The 18,587-nt window shown below is 42.6% G+C and overlaps 1 protein-coding gene across 1 annotated transcript in view; it reads left to right on the top strand.

Annotated features, from left to right (window-relative positions):
• The window catches only part of lama1 (laminin, alpha 1), a 33,534-nt gene that overhangs the window by 7,543 nt on the left and 7,404 nt on the right, over positions 1-18,587 (top strand). The window contains exons 19-52 of the mRNA XM_085469309.1: positions 54-140; positions 217-428; positions 2,157-2,263; positions 2,354-2,534; positions 2,616-2,752; positions 2,850-3,083; positions 3,415-3,558; positions 3,656-3,841; positions 4,097-4,282; positions 4,372-4,499; positions 5,637-5,754; positions 8,883-9,023; positions 9,149-9,267; positions 9,959-10,048; positions 10,170-10,363; positions 10,452-10,594; positions 10,671-10,769; positions 11,053-11,164; positions 11,300-11,456; positions 11,535-11,745; positions 12,445-12,561; positions 12,638-12,801; positions 12,879-13,017; positions 13,114-13,216; positions 13,331-13,447; positions 13,535-13,717; positions 16,568-16,722; positions 16,995-17,138; positions 17,218-17,351; positions 17,471-17,624; positions 17,691-17,815; positions 17,950-18,100; positions 18,184-18,328; positions 18,416-18,557. Of these exons, the coding sequence (XP_085325435.1) occupies positions 54-140; positions 217-428; positions 2,157-2,263; positions 2,354-2,534; positions 2,616-2,752; positions 2,850-3,083; positions 3,415-3,558; positions 3,656-3,841; positions 4,097-4,282; positions 4,372-4,499; positions 5,637-5,754; positions 8,883-9,023; positions 9,149-9,267; positions 9,959-10,048; positions 10,170-10,363; positions 10,452-10,594; positions 10,671-10,769; positions 11,053-11,164; positions 11,300-11,456; positions 11,535-11,745; positions 12,445-12,561; positions 12,638-12,801; positions 12,879-13,017; positions 13,114-13,216; positions 13,331-13,447; positions 13,535-13,717; positions 16,568-16,722; positions 16,995-17,138; positions 17,218-17,351; positions 17,471-17,624; positions 17,691-17,815; positions 17,950-18,100; positions 18,184-18,328; positions 18,416-18,557 (4,959 nt within the window). The remainder of the gene's footprint in view (positions 1-53; positions 141-216; positions 429-2,156; positions 2,264-2,353; positions 2,535-2,615; positions 2,753-2,849; positions 3,084-3,414; positions 3,559-3,655; positions 3,842-4,096; positions 4,283-4,371; positions 4,500-5,636; positions 5,755-8,882; positions 9,024-9,148; positions 9,268-9,958; positions 10,049-10,169; positions 10,364-10,451; positions 10,595-10,670; positions 10,770-11,052; positions 11,165-11,299; positions 11,457-11,534; positions 11,746-12,444; positions 12,562-12,637; positions 12,802-12,878; positions 13,018-13,113; positions 13,217-13,330; positions 13,448-13,534; positions 13,718-16,567; positions 16,723-16,994; positions 17,139-17,217; positions 17,352-17,470; positions 17,625-17,690; positions 17,816-17,949; positions 18,101-18,183; positions 18,329-18,415; positions 18,558-18,587) is intronic.

The following is an 18,587-nucleotide window of genomic DNA, read 5'->3' as shown; positions in this document are numbered from 1 at the left end:
CCAATTAAAGTTTATTAGTACAGGCAGTATGTAAGAACACCTCTGTGCCCTAGGTTCAGTCCCACTTGTGTGTTGGATGCATCTGGACAGGTACTGTGTGACCAGTGTCAGGATGGGTACACTGGAACCAACTGTGAGAAGTAAGTATGATTGAGAAGCCGATCAACCCAATGATAAACTGATAACCCAGCATAACACATGGGTTTGTGTCTTCAGGTGTGCTAGTGGTTTCTATGGGAACCCACAGGTAGTGGGTGGGACCTGCGTTCGCTGTGAGTGTAACGGTAATGTGGACATCAGTGAGGCAGGACACTGCGATACTGTCAGCGGGGAATGCTTGCGTTGCCTCGGAAACACAGCAGGGAGACACTGCGAGTTGTGTCGGCCTGGGTACTATGGAGATGCTGTGCACACCAAAGACTGTCGGGGTGCGTTACACATATCTGCTTTGACATCAGTAATCATACACACTTAATGACTAAATGGGCCATTTTACCATTTTAGATACATGATTGATTTCAATTTGTTAATGTGAGTTTTTCTCACACTGAAAGGTTAGTGATCGACTTCCACTGTGACCATTCACATGGTCTGTGTGAATAGTACCCACGCAGCTATGTCTTAAACACATAGAAGTCTGGATGAGATCGAGTTTTCCACTTCTAAATTCATGAAAAAATTAATCACGCTGTCTAATGGTATACTTATTAGAGACAGCATTACCGTGGCCTCCAGTAACACTTGGGAAATTTTGGAATCATTATTGACCAGGATATGGATGTGTGTAAATAAATATAATGTTCTCTTATGCTTTCGTTCATCTTCAGTTGATCCACCACATCACATTGAGTGTTAACAGAAACTAGAAAAGAGATCATGTTTCTCCCAAATCACCTTCTAGTTACCTGCTTCTTGTTAAATCCAGAATTGAATTTAAAATCATTTTCTCACATATGCAGTCCTGATAATCAGGCCACGTTGTTTCTTAAAGACTTCATAGTACCACATTTTCCAATATCCCTGCAATAAAAGCAGCATTTTATTTTTCTTCTCAGCCCTCAACCAGTCATGGTAGATCACTCCCCGTCCCTGAGCCTGGCTCTGCCTGAGGTTTCATTCTGCTGAAAGAAGGCTCTTAAGCCTTGATTATACTCTGTCATGGACATGGACACAGTCTGTTGAGTCATTTCTGTTATACAGGCCAACGCACAGTTGTGCATTGTAATTTAAAGTCTCCATGGATTAGTCCACAGTCAAGAAAAACTGGCTGTCACACAGACCTCTGCATGGACGCTCGCACTCACCATACAGTAATGAAATTTATGTCCCTCAGACCCTAGCAGACTAGCAGGCAAGGAAAAAGCAAGACCTTTCAACCATCACAGCAAAACACTAAATATGTTAACCACAACATACATGAATAGTTTAAATAAGCATCATGGGTCATAGTGAAAAATAGGCTCTCAGTCTGGAAAGTGAAGTCAGTGTGGAAAAAACTAACACCCAGGCGCACTCAGAATTGCTTACACAGAGAAACACTCACTGCCTTTGTTTGAAATGTTGATCTTTTACAAATCCAGATTAGAGTCGACCTATGGACTCTTTGTTCTGCTATCACATGACTGTCTGTGACTATGTGTGAGTGTGTATCAGTACTTGTGATTGCATATACTACTATCTAGTGGTGACATAATCAAACTGCACTCTGTTGATGATTTATAGCAGTACATTTTTCCTTATTTTCCAGACTTTGAAAAGAGTTGAGATTCACAGTCATTCTCGTCTGCACAACTGTTTTAAATCAAACTTGAATTTCCAGATACAAAAATGTAGCAAAATTCAGTTTTATTTAATTAGCATTTCTCAAGGAATTGCAGCACCGTTACCTTTGTGGTAGAGAGGAAGAACTCCCCTATAAGGAGAACCATACACAGGGCTGCTGCAAATAGTTGAGAGTGAGGGGAAAGAAGATGGAAGAGAAAGCACAGAGAGGAGAAAAGAATCAAAAGCACAAAAGCTCTTAGACGCTGTACTGTTTGTCAGTAAACAGCAAACAACTTTAAGAAACTGTTGTAGAGGTGGTGTCACTTGACCTGGGCTGTTAACGGGTAGGAAGTTTCACGTAATTTTTGACAGCAAGTGGGGCTTTCTTTCAGAATGTGGCTGTGATGTCAACGGGGCCCTTTCCAGTCAATGTAATGTCACAACAGGCCAGTGTATCTGCAGAGAGAATGTGACGGGACGCACCTGTGACCACTGCAAGGTGAGAGACACACATGCATGTGTGGCATACACTGTTTTTGTTTTGTGTTTGTTATTTTCATTTATACTTTGTGTAAAACTTGTTTTTCAGTCAGGATTCTATGGGCTGCAAAGTGGCCATGGCTGTATGCCATGTGGCTGCAACAAATCAGGATCTCTGTTTGAATCATGTGATAAGGAGGGGCAGTGCCAGTGTGTAGAGGGTGTGACTGGACACAAATGTGACCGCTGCAGTAGGGGTTACTATGGTTTCCATGACAAAGGCTGCATAGGTAATAAACTGTAAGCTACAAGTCTTCATGCTGATTTGTTGACATTTCTGTCTCTAATTGATTGTTACTTTCTCCTCCCAGCATGCTCCTGTGATCACACTGGTGGGAACTGTAACCCTGAGAATGGAGAGTGCATCTGCCCCACCCACACAGAGGGAGAGACCTGCAATAAGTGTGTAAAAAATTACTGGGGCCATAACCCCACCACAGGCTGCAAGGTAACACACACACACACACACACACACACACACACACACACACACACACACACACACACACCTTGTGAGACAGGTTAACTGTGTAGTGTCTGTTTAGCCTTGCAGCTGCAGTGAAGCAGGAAGCTCTTCCCCTCATTGTGACCTGACCAATGGACAATGTCTGTGCAAAGAGGGGTTCTTTGGCAAGTCATGCGACCAGTGTGCACCTGGTTACTATGGGTACCCAGCATGCTCAGCCTGTGGCTGTGACATGGCAGGCACAGAGGAGACCTTTTGCAACGCTACCTTGGGGGTGTGTTCCTGCCAAAACACTGGAAATTGTGTGTGCAAGGTAATGTGTGAGTTGTTTGTTTGTATATAAGTTCTGGTTTAGAGATCTCATCAAATCAGTGATGGTCCTGCTTAAGATAATAAAAAGACCCTCATGAAATTCCATATTCCAAAATCATATACATGCAAAACAGTCTCAAAAACTGAACATGTGGGCAGATTTTCCTTCATCAGTAGCATCAAGTGCTGCACTGCTTCCTGCACTGCTTGAAATGTTTGATTGCTCTGGGAAAGTTAAACTTTGCTGTTAATCTCAAATTCTTTTTATGTTGCTCACATGTTTCTGTAGGGTATAATATGAGTTTGTCCTCTATGTGTGTGTATTTTTTCAGCCTGGGGTCTCAGGCCGGCGATGTGAAGAGTGTGTTTCTGGTTGGTTCGGACTGTCAGCTGAAAATCTAGATGGTTGTTTGCAGTGTTTCTGTTCAGGACTGAGCCAAGACTGCGAGGAACAGGGAGGACTGACCAGAGTACCAGTGAGTACATCTTTTGCATAATCATTGTAGTTTACGCATCATGACATACACAGTTAAGGCTCCAAAGAGTTCTCCCTCATGCTGTCCCTTCTCACAGGTGTACCTGGCTTACTCCTCCACTCTTCCATTCCTGTCATTGGTCAGTCAGTCAAACCTGCAGGGTACTGTATCTGGAGTGTACCGTCAGGGCAGTGAAATGCTGGTCGACACCCGTCAGCTCAACACCAGCGGGCTGACAGGCCCGCTCTACTGGAGGCTCCCCGCTCAGTTTGAAGGAAACCAGGTACTATTATCCAAATTGATGCCTGATACTGTCTCGTTGCTTCCACTGTACCTTCAGCCCAATCGGCTAACAGACAGCTGCTGTTGCCCACACTGTTTAAATATGTGCTTTGGTTGTTTAAATAGTCACAGAATGATTTAGTCTTGCAACCTTTAAATGTGTTGGTTTAGACTTCACAATTTTCACTTCATTATAGTAGTAGCGTAAACTGCTGTGTGTGCTTAGTGGTGTACTTATGTTGTTTTCACTTTCCAGCTACTATCATATGGCGGACTGCTTTCTTACACTGTCACCTTTCACGCTGAGGATGGCTCAGGACTTTCTAATCAGGAGCCTCAGGTGCTAATGAGGGGCGGGACTCTGAGGAAGCTTGCCATATACACTGACATGGTTGCTCCAAGCAATGGTGTCACGACTCAGCATGACATCAGGCTGACAGAGGTACAGCTGTACAGCAACATGTTAAAATAAAGACAGATGTTTAGAAAGAAAACCTGCTCACTGTGTGTGTGTGTGTGTGTGTGTTACAGCACAAGTGGAAGTATTTTAACTCCGTATCACAGAGGTCGGTGAGTCACGCTGACTTCATGTCCGTCCTCAGTAATATTGAGTACATCATCATCAAAGCGTCTTATGGTACCAGACTGCAGCAGAGCAGGTATTTGTAAACACTGTACTACACATTGTATTAAAATAACTGATTATGGTTAAAAATAAACTGTGGGCGAAATAAAATGCAGTAGTCATGTATAAGCACATGGAGAGTAAAAGGTGGGAATGTTTATAATTCGGGCTGATCAAGCCCCAAGCTCCTAACCTTAAAAGTAGATACTGTGTCTTTCCCAGTGGTGGGATAACATTTTGATCTGTAGCTAAATCAAGGAGCAGGTGGAGGTATGCGCTTAGAAAAAGGAATTAAAGTGAGTAGAAACGAGACAGAATACTTACATGTGAATGATAGGGATGCAGAGGTAAAGGTGATGATGCAAGGATTAGAGATAGTGAAGGTGGTTATGTTTAAATACCTGGAGTCACTGACAAAGCAACATACAAAGAGGCGCTGAAGAGGTGAAGAAAAGAGTGCAAGTGTTAGAGGTGATCTGTGACAGAGGGACAGCAGCAAGTGGGAAAGGGTAGTGAGACCTGCTATGATATATGATTTGGAGACGGTGGTGCTGACAAAACGACAGCCAGAGGTGGAGGTGGAGGTGGAGGTGGCAGAGTTAAAGATTTTCATTATAAGTGGTCAGAGAGGACAGGACTATATCTGACAGACAGCTCAGGATGAGCGAAAGTAAGAAAGGCAAGGCTGAGATGGCTTGGACATATGACATATTCATCAAAGGATGTTGAAGCTGCCAGGCAGAAGAAAACGAGGAAGATCTCAGAGGATGGATGTGGAGAAGGAGACCAAGAATAGGGTTGGTGTGACAGGAACGATGCAGGTGAGATGGAGGCAGATGATCCGCTGTAGTGACTGGAGTAATCTCCCGGTCGATAGCCATACATCGGAATCAATTCAATCGTTCAAATCGCTAAATGTAGTCTTAATTATATTTGTATTATTTGTTCCTTGTTTCGCCCGCATTGCAGTTTTATTGTGAAGCACTTTGATGTACGCTTATCTTTTAAATGTGCTATAGAAATAAACTTTGACTTCTTTTAGAAGCAGCAGAAAGACCAAGAAGAATCCAAACTGGGGGCTTCTTCCACAGGAAATTTATTTTTTACATGTCTGTGGCCACAAGTCACGGTAGCTGTGAGATCACCAGTTTTCTTGTGCTGTTTTTTTAAGGATCTCTAACATTACCATGGAAATGGCAGTGGAGGTGGAGAAGTCAGAAGTCGGAAATGTAGCCAGACTGATTGAGTCGTGTGTCTGCCCACCTGGGTACACTGGACTGTCATGTCAGGTAATCACCATGTGGTGGTACAACTGTATACCTGGTGGGGCACTATCTAAAGCACCCTTTCTTCCTTTCCGTGGTTGTGGCTACCGAGGCTAACTAGGTCTGCACCTGGACTTAATCAAGTGAATTAAGCTAGCTAATCAAGTTTAACTAAAAACTGAAACCCTTTTCTATCCAGTTTGTGGAAAGAGTAACTTACCCCCAGTGTCATGGCTGTGTGCAGGCAGGCAGGGAGAAAGGACCCAAAATGCAGGACTCTGAGGCAGATGTAAACTCAAAACACTCAGCTTTATTGTGGGCAGAAAAGGGAACATAAACTTAACTAAACTGGGAATACAGAACTAAACTAGGCAGGCTAGCCGATGGAACACGCGGTGAGGGTGAGTAGACATTAACAACACGACACTGACGCAAAGACACACTGGGCTTAAATACACTGAGAGAGTCATCAAGGAATTAGAGACAGAAGGGGAACACAGCTGGGAGAAATAAGACCTAACGAGACAGGGAGAGCAAAGCTGGAACACTGACATCAGACAGGAACAAGAACCTTCAAAGTAAAACAGGAAACAAAACACACTTTACTAAGACACGGACTAGACAGAGACAGACTTGACACTGACCAAAACCTACTAAATAATAATCATAATCAAAACAGTATCACTGATCAATCAGAACATAAATCATAATCTAGAAAAACACCAAAGCATGAGAAACAGAAAGCTGGGTCAACATGACCCAGAACCGTGACACCCAGTTCCAAAAAAGTTTGGTTGTTGTGTGAAATATAAATAAAAACAGAATCAATTTTATTAACAGTAGAAACATATCTAATGTCTAAAACAAAACACTTTATTTCATGAAAAATCTTAGCTTATTTTGAACGGCAATATGCCCCAAAAACAGTTGGATTGAGGTAAAATGAGGTTGGAAAAGTAAATAACACTGAAACGAAACAGCTGGAGGTTTGCAACTATTAGGTTTAGTGGCAGCAACTCAGCACCATGACTGGGTATAAAAAGATTGTCTTAGAGAGGCATTTTCCTACAAGTTCAAATGGGCAGAGGTTGAGCAAAAAATTACATCTACTAATTGTTAGACTTGTAGTCAAGACCGCCTAAACCAAGACCCAGACAATACCAAGACCAAGACAGACCGAGTCAAGACCAAGACAAAGTCGAGACGAGACCAAGACAAAGACAAAAAAGTCTTTAAACTGCAGCCAGATGCTGCTTCGTTTACGGGTGTCAGGCATATTTATGTGTTTTTGCAACGCACTCGCACAGCCCTCCTCACCGCTGTCTACTGTCTCACTCACTCACTGAGAGGACAGACGCACGCTCCACTTGACTGTTGTGTCTCTCACCCTCTCTGTTTTTCACATAATGATATTATCCTATATCCTCGCATGTGATTGGACACAATATGGAGAATTGGAGCATAGCTGAGCCACTGTGTGAGAGCTGAGCAGCAAAAGGAAATTAAGTGAGGAGCCGACTCTCGCTCAATGGGAGTCGACTCTTCTGATTCACTACAAAGCACTCTCTAAGCACGGCTCTTAGAGCTGATGCTCTTGTGCATGACACATTATCAAACGTTACATTGTGTGTCATGGATACTGTTGACTTCAAATCTCCCGACCACTATGTCGATCTGAGACAGCAAGACCAAGACAAGACAGAGGGATTCGAGACCAAGACAAGACCAAGACCACGTAAAAGTGGTCTCGATACATCCAGCTCTACTAATTGTTGAGTAATTTCAAAATAATGACCGTCAACCTTGAAAATCTCGTCAGTATATAATATCATCAAAGGACTCCAAGAATCATGCATGTGCGAGGATAAGACTGAAAATTCATTGGGCCCTGCATGTTTTCTATGACATGCATTACAAATAAGCATGTCATAGAAAACACTGTATATGCTCGCTCCGCAATCCTGAAATTCATGTTTGAGCTGTGTCATACAAAGAAAAGGCCATACATACTCATTATAAAAGAATATCTGCCATCATCTCTGGGCCAAATTCAAAATGCAGTGAGACAAAGTGGAAACTGTTCTAATAGTGCCTATGGAATTGGTAGCTTACACAGGACAGGCAACATCACTGCTAAAAGGTGTAGTAAGGTTTTACAGCAACATATACGTCATATACAGATTACATTGTTTACATGAAAAGCCTTGATTATATTTAAGCAAGCCAATGCGAAACTGCACACTGCCTGTATTATAACAGCAATGCTTCACAGTAGACAAGTCTGGGTGCTGAACAGGCCTGCCTGCAGTCCAGACTTTTCAACAACTGAAAACAAAAATCTGGCAACGAAGGCCCAAGACTGTTGAAGTAGTATCTTCTATGAGACAAGAATGGGACAGCAGCCCTCCCAAAAGTCCAGAACTGGCATTCTCCCAGATGTTCATGGCTGAACATGGTAAACATAGGAATATTTAAAGTTTTTTGAAATATTTTCCCAGTTTAATCATTTGATATGCTTTCTATGTTCTGTGTTTGGGTGTATGCGATTTGCAAATCATTGCACATTAAAAAATATATATTTTACACAGTATACATGTTTTTCTGGAACTGTTTGTATTTTTATATTTGAATTTGTATTTGTATTGTTAATGGTTTTGGACGGTTCTGGGGTCAAACATATTTGGGAGCTTCCTGTGTGGATTTCTGCTGGTCCGGGTTTCTCCAGAAGTTCCAGTGTCCTTGCATAGGCTGTAGACATTTCTGTTAATTAAAATTAGATCATGTCATAAGTATGGATGTGAGGTAGCTAAAGCAGAAGTTAAAAATAAAACAGATATAAAATAAAGACTGTTTGTACTGTAAAGATCTTTCCAGTCCAAGGAAGGACTCACATAGAATGGGACAGGCAAGTGAGTAGAAGTAGAAGAGGTTGGAGATGGACATGAACAGACAGAATGTGCTGGAGGCAGAGAGAAATCTCTGCATGCAGTTCTGCAAGGGAGACGAAATGCCCACAGCTGAATTTGGCAGGCAGGAAACATGCACCTCTCTCCTACACTAAGCAGAGTGAGGCCCAGTTCACTTAACTACGTCTACCATCATCAAAGACATTTCCTGACACATCTCTGCCTCTCTCATGTATCCTTCTGCAGGATTGTGACGTAGGATATTTCCGTCAACCTCAGTCTGAGTTGTCACCGCAGAGCAAGAAGTCGATGTTTGTTCGCCCCTGTGTTCGGTGTCGCTGCAACAACCACAGCGAAAAGTGCGACGCTGAGACGGGACAGTGTCAGGTAACGTGCTAACACTGATTCATACGAGCATTTTAGAGGAGATTGCAAACTAAAGACAGAACCATAGTCAGCGCAGAATATCAAGAGACTGCAGAATTTAGTAGAGTCTGTATTTTTTCACACAGGACTGTAAGCATCACACCAGCGGACAGAGCTGTGAGAAATGTGCCTCAGGTTATTATGGAAGTGTCAAAGGATCCATCGGTGACTGCTCACCATGTGCATGCCCCCTGCTGAACAACAGGTGCACACCTTCATCGAGCATCTTGCGCCTCATTTCTTAATGATTCTTAAATTGTGTAAAAAATTTTTAAAATGTCACAGTTTTAAAATTTATGCTGGAATTAGATATGTTAGCATGGCTATTATATAAAATAAACTTAATTAGGCCTATGATGCTTATTATATAACAGGCTATTAAGATACATGAGCTAAGTTAAGCATGTGTCTTTTAGGCCCAGCTCCTAAACAGCAAAAAGTGGAAACCTTATATCAAAGTAGTCTAAGGAGCTTGCAAAGAAAAGCGTCTGGACTTCTTTAAGTTGCTTGAAGACATTTCACCTCTCATCCGAGAAGCTTCTTCAGTTCTAAGGTCAAATGGTGGAGAGTCCCAGATTTAAACCTAGTGGGAGTTTCTCCACCATTTGACCTTAGAACTGAAGAAGCTTCTCGGATGAGAGGTGAAATGTCTTCAAGCAACTTAAAGAAGTCCAGACGCTTTTCTTTGCAAGCTCCTTTGACTACAATGACCTGGATGACTGAGAACCTTCACAGACTTATATCAAAGTAACTTTAAAAAACTTGTTTCAACTGACAAACAGTCCAAAATACAAACATACTTGCTATATTTAATGTTAATTAATGCCTGGATATAATACAGAATTTTGGTATTGATCAACTTTGGCATGTTGTTATTTTTGTATGTGTGTGTGCAGCTTTAGTCCCACCTGCATTTTGGAAGGAGCAGCAGGTGATTTCCACTGCACCGCCTGCCAGCCTGGCTATGAAGGGAGATACTGTGAGAGGTGAGATCATTACGTCACATCTGTCTTTAGACCCTTTGTTATATACTGAAGTCGTCATCTAATTAATGCAACTTTTATTGTGAAAATTTGCTTGCTGTGTTTTCACACTGCCATCCTCCAGGTGTTCAGTTGGTTACTATGGTAACCCATCAGTACCAGGCGGTGTGTGTTCACAGTGTAGCTGCAGTGCATGGGGCTCCCTCCACTTGCTGTGTGACGTGCTGACTGGAGAGTGTGAATGTAAGGATGGGGTCAAAGGTCAGTCATGTAACGAGTGTGAAAAGAGGAGCATCTTCCAGGAAGGCGAGTGCGTGTGTGAGTAAATACACACACACACACCACACACACACAGACACACACTAACATGAGACACGTGACTAACATGTTCTTTTTTTATTTCCAGCATGTGATGACAAATGTACTGGTATCTTGTTGGATGACCTGGATGAGTTGCACAATCACTTCCTGTTTTTCAACCTGAGTACCATTGCAATGTCATCATACCGGCAGTTGTGGCTGCTGGAGAATCAGACCAGAGAAATGCAGGTACAAAAATGTGATTAAGTTGTTGCTCATGTCGAGATGTACGACATACTGAAATGATGACAACATGTCTCCCCAGGTGGTGTCTTCACAGAACAACTCTGTTATAGTGTCCACATCTAGAGTGGAAGAAGGTCTAAATTATTTGACCTCTGAGCTCGGCTCTCTACTGCAGCAGGTAGGCACACCCGCCTGTCTGCTAAAGGTTCATTACACCACCTTCTGTGTGTCACTCAGAGTGTTTTCACCCCTTTAGTTTTTACTGTAATACATTGCACATTGCAAACAATGTGAGAATGGTACTGGGTCCTGGAACAGTGGATAACATTTGCAGTAATTCTAGAGTTAGCTGCTAGCTAGCTCTGAACACTTTTGTACTCTCCACATCTGATAACTGACTGGTCTTTTAAAACTTCTTTCCCATCCCATCGGAAAATTTTTCCCAATTCCTGATTGGCTAGGTCAACAGTCTGTCTAACGATGTCCAGATAGTGGACGTGTCCACAAACAACAGCTTTTCCCGAGGCGCGCTCCTATTGGAGGGCATCACCAGACTTCAAAACAACATTCAAGGTAAATAACAACAGAATATCAGAATGATGAATAATGAATGCTTGATGACACATTAATTAATGAAACAACGAAGACACCATTACCAACAGCAAACAAGTTGTTTTTAATCAAACGTGAAAACTGTAATTGATTCAGTGCTTCAGAGGGAAGCAGCACACCTGAATCATACTGCAGAGGAAGGACTGGGTTCAGCCAATCAGACGCATCTGCTGGAGGACGTAGAGTCCATATTAAACAGCATCAAAGATGTAAACCTAACAGCTGCAGAGCTTGTAGCCAATCAGGAGCTCAGGTCTGTTTGAGCAACACAGCAATATAGTTGATACACAAACACACAAGGACAGCGTTAACATGCTCTCTCTCTCTCCAGCCTTTCGGAGTCTCTCTTTCAATCGGTGCAGATCAACTTCCTGTCCAGCAGGGTGGCCACTAGCGACAAGCTTGGCCGTCTCTCTACTTCACTTACTGCTGACATTAAAACACTGCAACATGCAAACACAACGCTGAATGATGCAGTGCAGCACAACATAGAAACAAACGTTCTGCTGGACACTGCACACACATTGCTGCAGCTATATCAGGTAAGTCCACATATACAGACCACAGGCTGAAGCGAAATTACTGGATTGCTCTAAAAAAATATTCCTGAAGTCAAACTGGAAGTGCAGAGCATAGTTGCACATGGTTGAGGATCATAGTCTAGTCCAGGGGTGGGCAATTCCAGGCCTCGAGGGCCGGTGTCCTGGGGGTTTTAGATCTCACCTTGGGTCAACACACCTGAATCACATGATTAGTTTGTTACCAGGCCTCTGGAGAACTTCAGGACATGTTGAGGAGCTAATTTAGCCATTTAAATCAGCTGTGTTGGTTCAAGGACACATCTAAAACCTGCAGGGACACCGGCCCACGAGGCCTGGAGTTGCCCACCCCTGGTCTAGTCTCTCCCCGGCACAGTTTGGATCACCTGAAGGCCTTTCAGGAAACCTTTAGAATAGCCTGATAATATAACCTCGACATAAAATAAAAGAAGTAAATGCATTAACTAGTTTTTGAGCATCACTAATCTCTTGTTGGCTAGGGCCAATCTGCGTGGAGTTTGTTGTGTTTGTTATGTTCAAAATAGCCTTGTAGTCAAAAGCATTGAGAGGTCAGTAAGACTAGAGCAGAGCTCACGGTTTTTTTTGCTGTTTCTCTGCTTTATAAAACACGCGTGACATTGTCTTAGCATTCTTCTGAAATTCAAAGGCGTCTTGTTGCTATTCTTTCTCTCTTTCTGTCAGTCTGGCCATCAGAACCTAAGTGTGGCGTGTCTGTCTTTGGACTCACAAATGGAGGACAGCCAGCTGCTGCTTGAAAATGCTGTCAGTTTGACGGAGGAGTTAAGAAACCACACCAGAGTAAGAGAAACTATAGTAGTCAATAATAAAGCTTTCCAGCAGACACTTGCTATAATAATTATGTCACACTGATCAGCAGGTTGAGATGTTGGCTGCTGAGCTGGATCAGGGGCGCCCCCTCCTGAGGAAACAGGTGAATGGTTTGGTAATGGGGCTGAAGAAAAACGATGCTCTGGAGAATGTTTACCGTGCAGAGAAACATGCCCACTTGCTGCAGAGCTATGCTCTCTCCTTGCACAGGTATTTTGTGTTCCTCTTCCTCTGTTTGTGTGCTCCTGCTGTTTTTTCCCACTGAAATAAAAACTCTTCTCTCTCAGTTCTCTGTCATCAGTGCGTAACGTGTCTCAGAATGGTAGTCAGCTGGCTCAGTTTGACAGTGACATCACAGAACGAGTGGACTCTGCCCATCGGATGGCTTCAGTTGCCCTAGTGTCTGCCTCCTTAGCCCTAAACACGGTAAGTCTGTATTTGGCCTGAGACAGCAGTGCAATAAGGTAAATGAGAGGCTGTTGGTATGCAAATGTATAACACCTATATGTATTTGTATTTCAGAGTGTTCAATCGGAGCAGCCACTGTCAAAAGAAGGCAAAGCAAAGCTGGAAGTTTCCTCTGATATTTTGGAAGAAAGCCGAAGAATCAGCAGTGCGGCTGAAGGTGTGATAATGTTTCTGTTTATGAAACAATGATTTGGACTATCATTGCACATCAGCCATGTGTGGACTGAATTACTACTTTTAGATGAAACTTTTTCCTCTTTGTTTTATTTAGACCTGCAGCTGAATGTTTCCATGGTAACTATCAGACTTGGACTTGTCAGAGACAGTGTTCATAACTCCAGCTTGCTTCTCCGTCAGCCCGTCAAAGCGTTACAGAGCCTTTCAAATGGTAAAAGGACTGATATGCGTAATGTACTAATGCACTGACGTATTGAAACAGTGATACTAATACAATACTGATACTCGTGTTTATCAGGTTCTTCTGAGGCATTGCAGCAGACCCAGATTCAGGCTGCAGCAGCGCACTCCAAGTTGCAGGAGGCGATGCAGCGGCTGCAGAAACTCAGAGCACAGCTGAAGGATTCTTCTTCTTTGGTGGAAAACGCTAACAATACATTGAGGGAGACTAGTCAGCTGATGACTCTTACACACACTGCAGGTTTGTCATTAAGATTTTACACAAATGATTTGGTTTCATAAAAATCCAAATCTTTAGGCAAGGCAAGTTTATTTGTATAGCACAATTCAACAACAAGGTGATTCAAAGTGCTTTACAGAGACATTAAAAAACAAAAACAATAAAAAGCATGATTTAAAATTGATTAAAAAGACAGTAGATAAAATCAGTAGTTAAATGTAAGTTTTGAAATTTAAGCTTAAAGTGTGGATTTGGTGCTTTATTCAAATGCAGCTGAGAACAGGTGAGTCTTCAACCTGGATTTAAATAAACTGAGTGTTTCAGCTGATCTGAGGCTTTCTGGGAGTTTGTTCCAGATATATGGAGCATAAAAGCTGAATGCAGCTTCTCCGTGTCTGGTTCTGACTCTGGGAACTGATAAAAGACCGGATCCAGATGACCTGAGGGATCTGGAAGGTTCATACTGGGTCAGGAGGTCACTGATGTATTTTGGTCCTAAACCATTCAGAGCTTTATAGACCAGCATCAGAACTTTAAAGTCTATCCTCTGACGGACAGGCAGCCAGTGTAAAGACCTCAGAGCTGGACTGATGTGGTCCACTTTTTTGGTCTTAGTGAGGACTCGAGCAGCAGAGCTCTGAATGAGCTTTTTTAGGTAGACCTGTAAAGATGCTGTTACAGTAGTCAAGCCTACTAAAGATGAATGCATGGACTAGTTTTTCCAGGTCCTGTTGAGACATCAGATCTTTTATCCTTGATATATTCTTGAGGTGATAGTAAGCTGACTTTGTTATTGTCTTAATGTGTTTTTCTAAGTTTAGGTCTGCATCCATCACTACACCCAAATTTCTCGCCTGGTCTGTGATTTTTAGGTGTACAGATTGAAGTTCTCTGGTGACCTGTAATCGTTTTTCTTTGGCACCAAAGACTATTACTTTAGTTTTGTTTTTGTTTAGCTTGTTTTTGTTTTGTTTTAGAAAATTGTGGCACAACCAGTCATTAATTTCCTCAATGCATTTACCAAGAGCCTGTACAGGGCCTCGGTCTCCTGGTGACATTGTGATATATATTTGTGTGTCATCTGCATAGCTGTGATAGTTTATTTTGTTGTTGTTTATAATCTGTGCCAGTGGGAGCATGTAGATGTTAAACAGAAGGGGTCCCAAGATGGAACCTTGGGGAACTCCACATGTGATGCTTGTCTGCTCAGATGTGAAGTTACCTATTGATACAAAGTATTTCCTGTTTTCTAAGTATGTTTTGAACCAGTTTAGTACAGTTCCTGAAAGACCTGTCCAGTTCTCCAGTCGTTTGAGTAATATGTTGTGGTCGACTGTATCAAATGCTGCACTGAGATCCAGTAAAACTAGGACTGACATTTTTCCACTGTCTGTATTCAGACATATGTCATTAAACACTTTGGTCAGAGCGGTTTCAGTGCTGTGGTTCTGCCTAAAACCTGACTGGAAGGCATCGTAGCAGTTATTCTGTTTTAAGAAGTAACTGAGCTGTTGAGAAACTGCTTTTTCAATGATCTTACTTAAAAACGGGACATTTGAGATCGGCCTGTAGTTGTTCATTTGTGTCTTGTCAAGATTGTCCTTTTTCAGTATAGGTTTTATTACAGCAGTTTTTAGTGATTCTGGAAACACACCTGATAATAAAGAAAAGTTGACGATCTGTAACAGGTCTGACTCTAAAGTCTTTGAGACCTTTTTGAAAAAACTTGTTGGCAGGACATCTAAACAGCAGGAGGAGGAGTTCAGTTGACCTAAGATGTCCTCCAGGTCTTTGCTGTTAATAGGATACAATAGGGTTAATAGGGTAGGGAAACTGTTTCATGGTGTTTAAACAGTTTTTCGGTGGACACAGTACATATTCTGGATCTGCTGTTGATGTACCAATTGTTTGTCTTTTGGATTTTTTCTGTGAAGAATTTGGCAAAGTCATTGCAGGCCATGGTCGAATGAAGTTCAGCTGCCACTGGCACAGGAGGGTTTGTTAGCCTGTCAACTGTAGAAAATAAGACCCGAGCATTATGGCTGTTTTTAGTGATGATGTCAGAGAAGTAGGACCTCCTTGCATTCCTCAGTTGTAAATTATAATTGTGAAGTTTCTCTTTATAGATGTCATAATGAACCTGGAGGTTTGTTTTTCTCCATCTGCGCTCAGCTTTCCTACACTCTCTTTTTTCATTTTTCACCAGTGTGGAGTTTCTCCATGGAGACTTTTTCCTTCCAGAGATAACCTTCACCTTAATGGGAGCAATAGTGTCCATTACATTTAACATGTTAGCATTGAAGCTATTGACGAGCTCATTGACTGACCCTCTGGGCAGGTCAGGTGTTAATGGGAAGACCTGGTTAAAGATCTCACTACTGTGTTCAGTTATACACCGTTTTGTGATCACTGTTGTTGATATATTTGTGTGGGCTGAAATTTTACTTTCAAAGAAAACACAGTAATGATCAGACAGGCCCACATCAGACACAGTAACCTCTGAGTGTGTCCTCTATTATGTGTGGCCTCTGTTACATGCTGCGTCAGCCCAAAGTTGCCCAGAGTGTCACTCAGGTCTTTAGTCCCTTTGTCCTGAGGGTTGTCCACATGGATGATAAAATCCCCAACAATAATTACACAGTCGAAATCAACACAGATCACAGACAGCAATTCACTGAGATCATTAAAAAAGTCTTTGCAGTATTTGGGAGGCCTGTAAACATTGAGAAACACAACTTTGGATGGGGCCTTCAGCTGTAAAAGGCACATATTCAAAAGACTGAAAACTTCCAGGAGATAGCTGCTTACATTGAAATGATTCATTAAATAAGACAGCTTTAGCCTAACTCTTCCTGTTTCCTGTGTGCTCAGCCAATGAGATGCAGCATAAGATGGAGGAGGCAGAATATCGTACACAGCATCTGATGGACAGAATAAAACCAATGAGAATGTTAGGAGAAACATTGAGCAGAAACTTGTCTGACATCCGGGAGCTGATCTATCAGGCCCGCAGACAGGCAGCATCGGTAAGTAAACACTCACACAATGGCTTCTATCACTGTCCCAAAATGATTATAGATGTCTACAAAACTCCTCAAACAGGAAAGAAATGAACAGCAAACAGTTTACCGTAGATAAGGCAGCCTCAACCAGAGAATTAGGACATCTGTGACCAGGATGGATAATCCTGTGACTATGATTATCCACAACAACAGTTATTTCAAGGCACTTTACATTGTAAGGTAAAGACCTCACAATTTCTCTTGATAATGATGGTGTTGTGGTGTAACATCGTCAGATTAAGGTGGCACTGCAAGCGGACAGAGGCTGTGTTCGTTCCTACAGACCATCGATTCAGTCCAGTAACTTCAACACTCTGAATCTGATCGTCAAGACGACCACTCCAAATAACCTGCTCTTTTACCTGGGCAGCAACACTACGGTAAAGACAATAACTTGCTGTTAATGAGTAGTAACAGAAACTGTTTCGTTCTGCATCCTAACTGAAGCTGTTGTTTCAGATGGACTTCTTGGCTGCTGAGATGCATAATGGACAGGTTTCTCTACTGTGGGATGTGGGCTCGGGCAGCACCCGGCTTGAGTTTCCTGGACTGGATATCACCAATAATAGATGGACAAAGATCAATGCTACACGGTAACAAAACCCCCACAAAACTAAACTAAACGATTTAAACTAATCACACGATTGAAGACGCAGGTGGATATAGGTTTACAGCTGTGTTTGTGTATGCCACAATGTCATGATCCCGGCAGATTTGGATCACATGTTGCACTGTCAGTCCATCAGCTGGATTCTGAGTCAGCTCTGCTGCCAGCAGTAACAACAACATCACCAGGAACCTTCCAAGTTTTAGACATCGACGAAAACAGCTTTGTTTACATCGCAGGGCTGGGAGCTCATACACAGGTACACATCAGGTATGCACGTCTGTGTGCAGGTGAAGAAGGGCTAACTCGGTGTGTTTGATTTCAGCGGCCTGCGGCACTGCGATCGACCACCTTCCAGGGCTGCCTGGGTGAAGTTTCACTGAATGAGCAGAACATTGGACTCTGGAACTATGACCATACAGAGGGAGAGTGTGGCGGCTGCTTCAGCAGGTACTCACACAAGTTTTAACATATTTACGTGTACACAGCACTTACATGGACGCAACACAAACACGTTACACACAGTTTGCTAAATCTGCACATTCCTTATGCAAATTCTGACTTGTATTTTGTGTCACTCACAGTCCCCAAGCAGAGGAAACTTCCTTTCACTTTGATGGATCTGGCTATTCAGTGGTCCAGAAGTCTCTGCGGTCTACTTCCACGTTAATCGTTTTGCAGTTTAAAACTCTGTCTCCAGTCGGATTGTTGCTGTACTTGGCCTCCAACAACACTGTACGACACACACATTTACAGTCTTTGCTGGGCTTCTTATTTTTAAGGAAACATACACATACCTCACTTTCTGTCATCGACAGAGAGACTTCCTGTCCATGGAGTTGGTGGAGGGGCGTATTCGTTTGACCTTTGACCTTGGCTCTGGTGCTCTGATGCTGACCTCCAACAGGAAGTACAACACTGGAGTGTGGTACAAAATCACACTGCAGAGGAACAAACGCAAAGGTACTACTATTACTCCTAGTAATACTCGTGCTGCTGCTTCCGTGTCCACACTGCTAAATGTTATTTCACATTTTTCTGTGTGGCCAGGTTACTTGTCCATAATGGCAGCTGACCAGTCATCGGAGAAGGAAGTGTTGGAAGCGGACTCTCCTGGAAAGGCCTCTGATCTGAACCGCTCTGATCTTGACCCTATCTTCATTGGTGGATTTCCTGCTTCCAGACCAATCAGGTGAGTTTTTGAAGACAAAGGTGATTATAA

Source organism: Copadichromis virginalis, linkage group LG9 (assembly GCF_057382275.1).
Source record: "Copadichromis virginalis isolate Kocher_CV1m ecotype Utaka linkage group LG9, C_Virginalis_male_GT1.1, whole genome shotgun sequence".
NCBI lineage: Eukaryota > Metazoa > Chordata > Actinopteri > Cichliformes > Cichlidae > Copadichromis > Copadichromis virginalis.
Note: the sequence above shows the minus strand (reverse complement) of the source record. Positions and strands in the feature narration are given on the sequence as shown.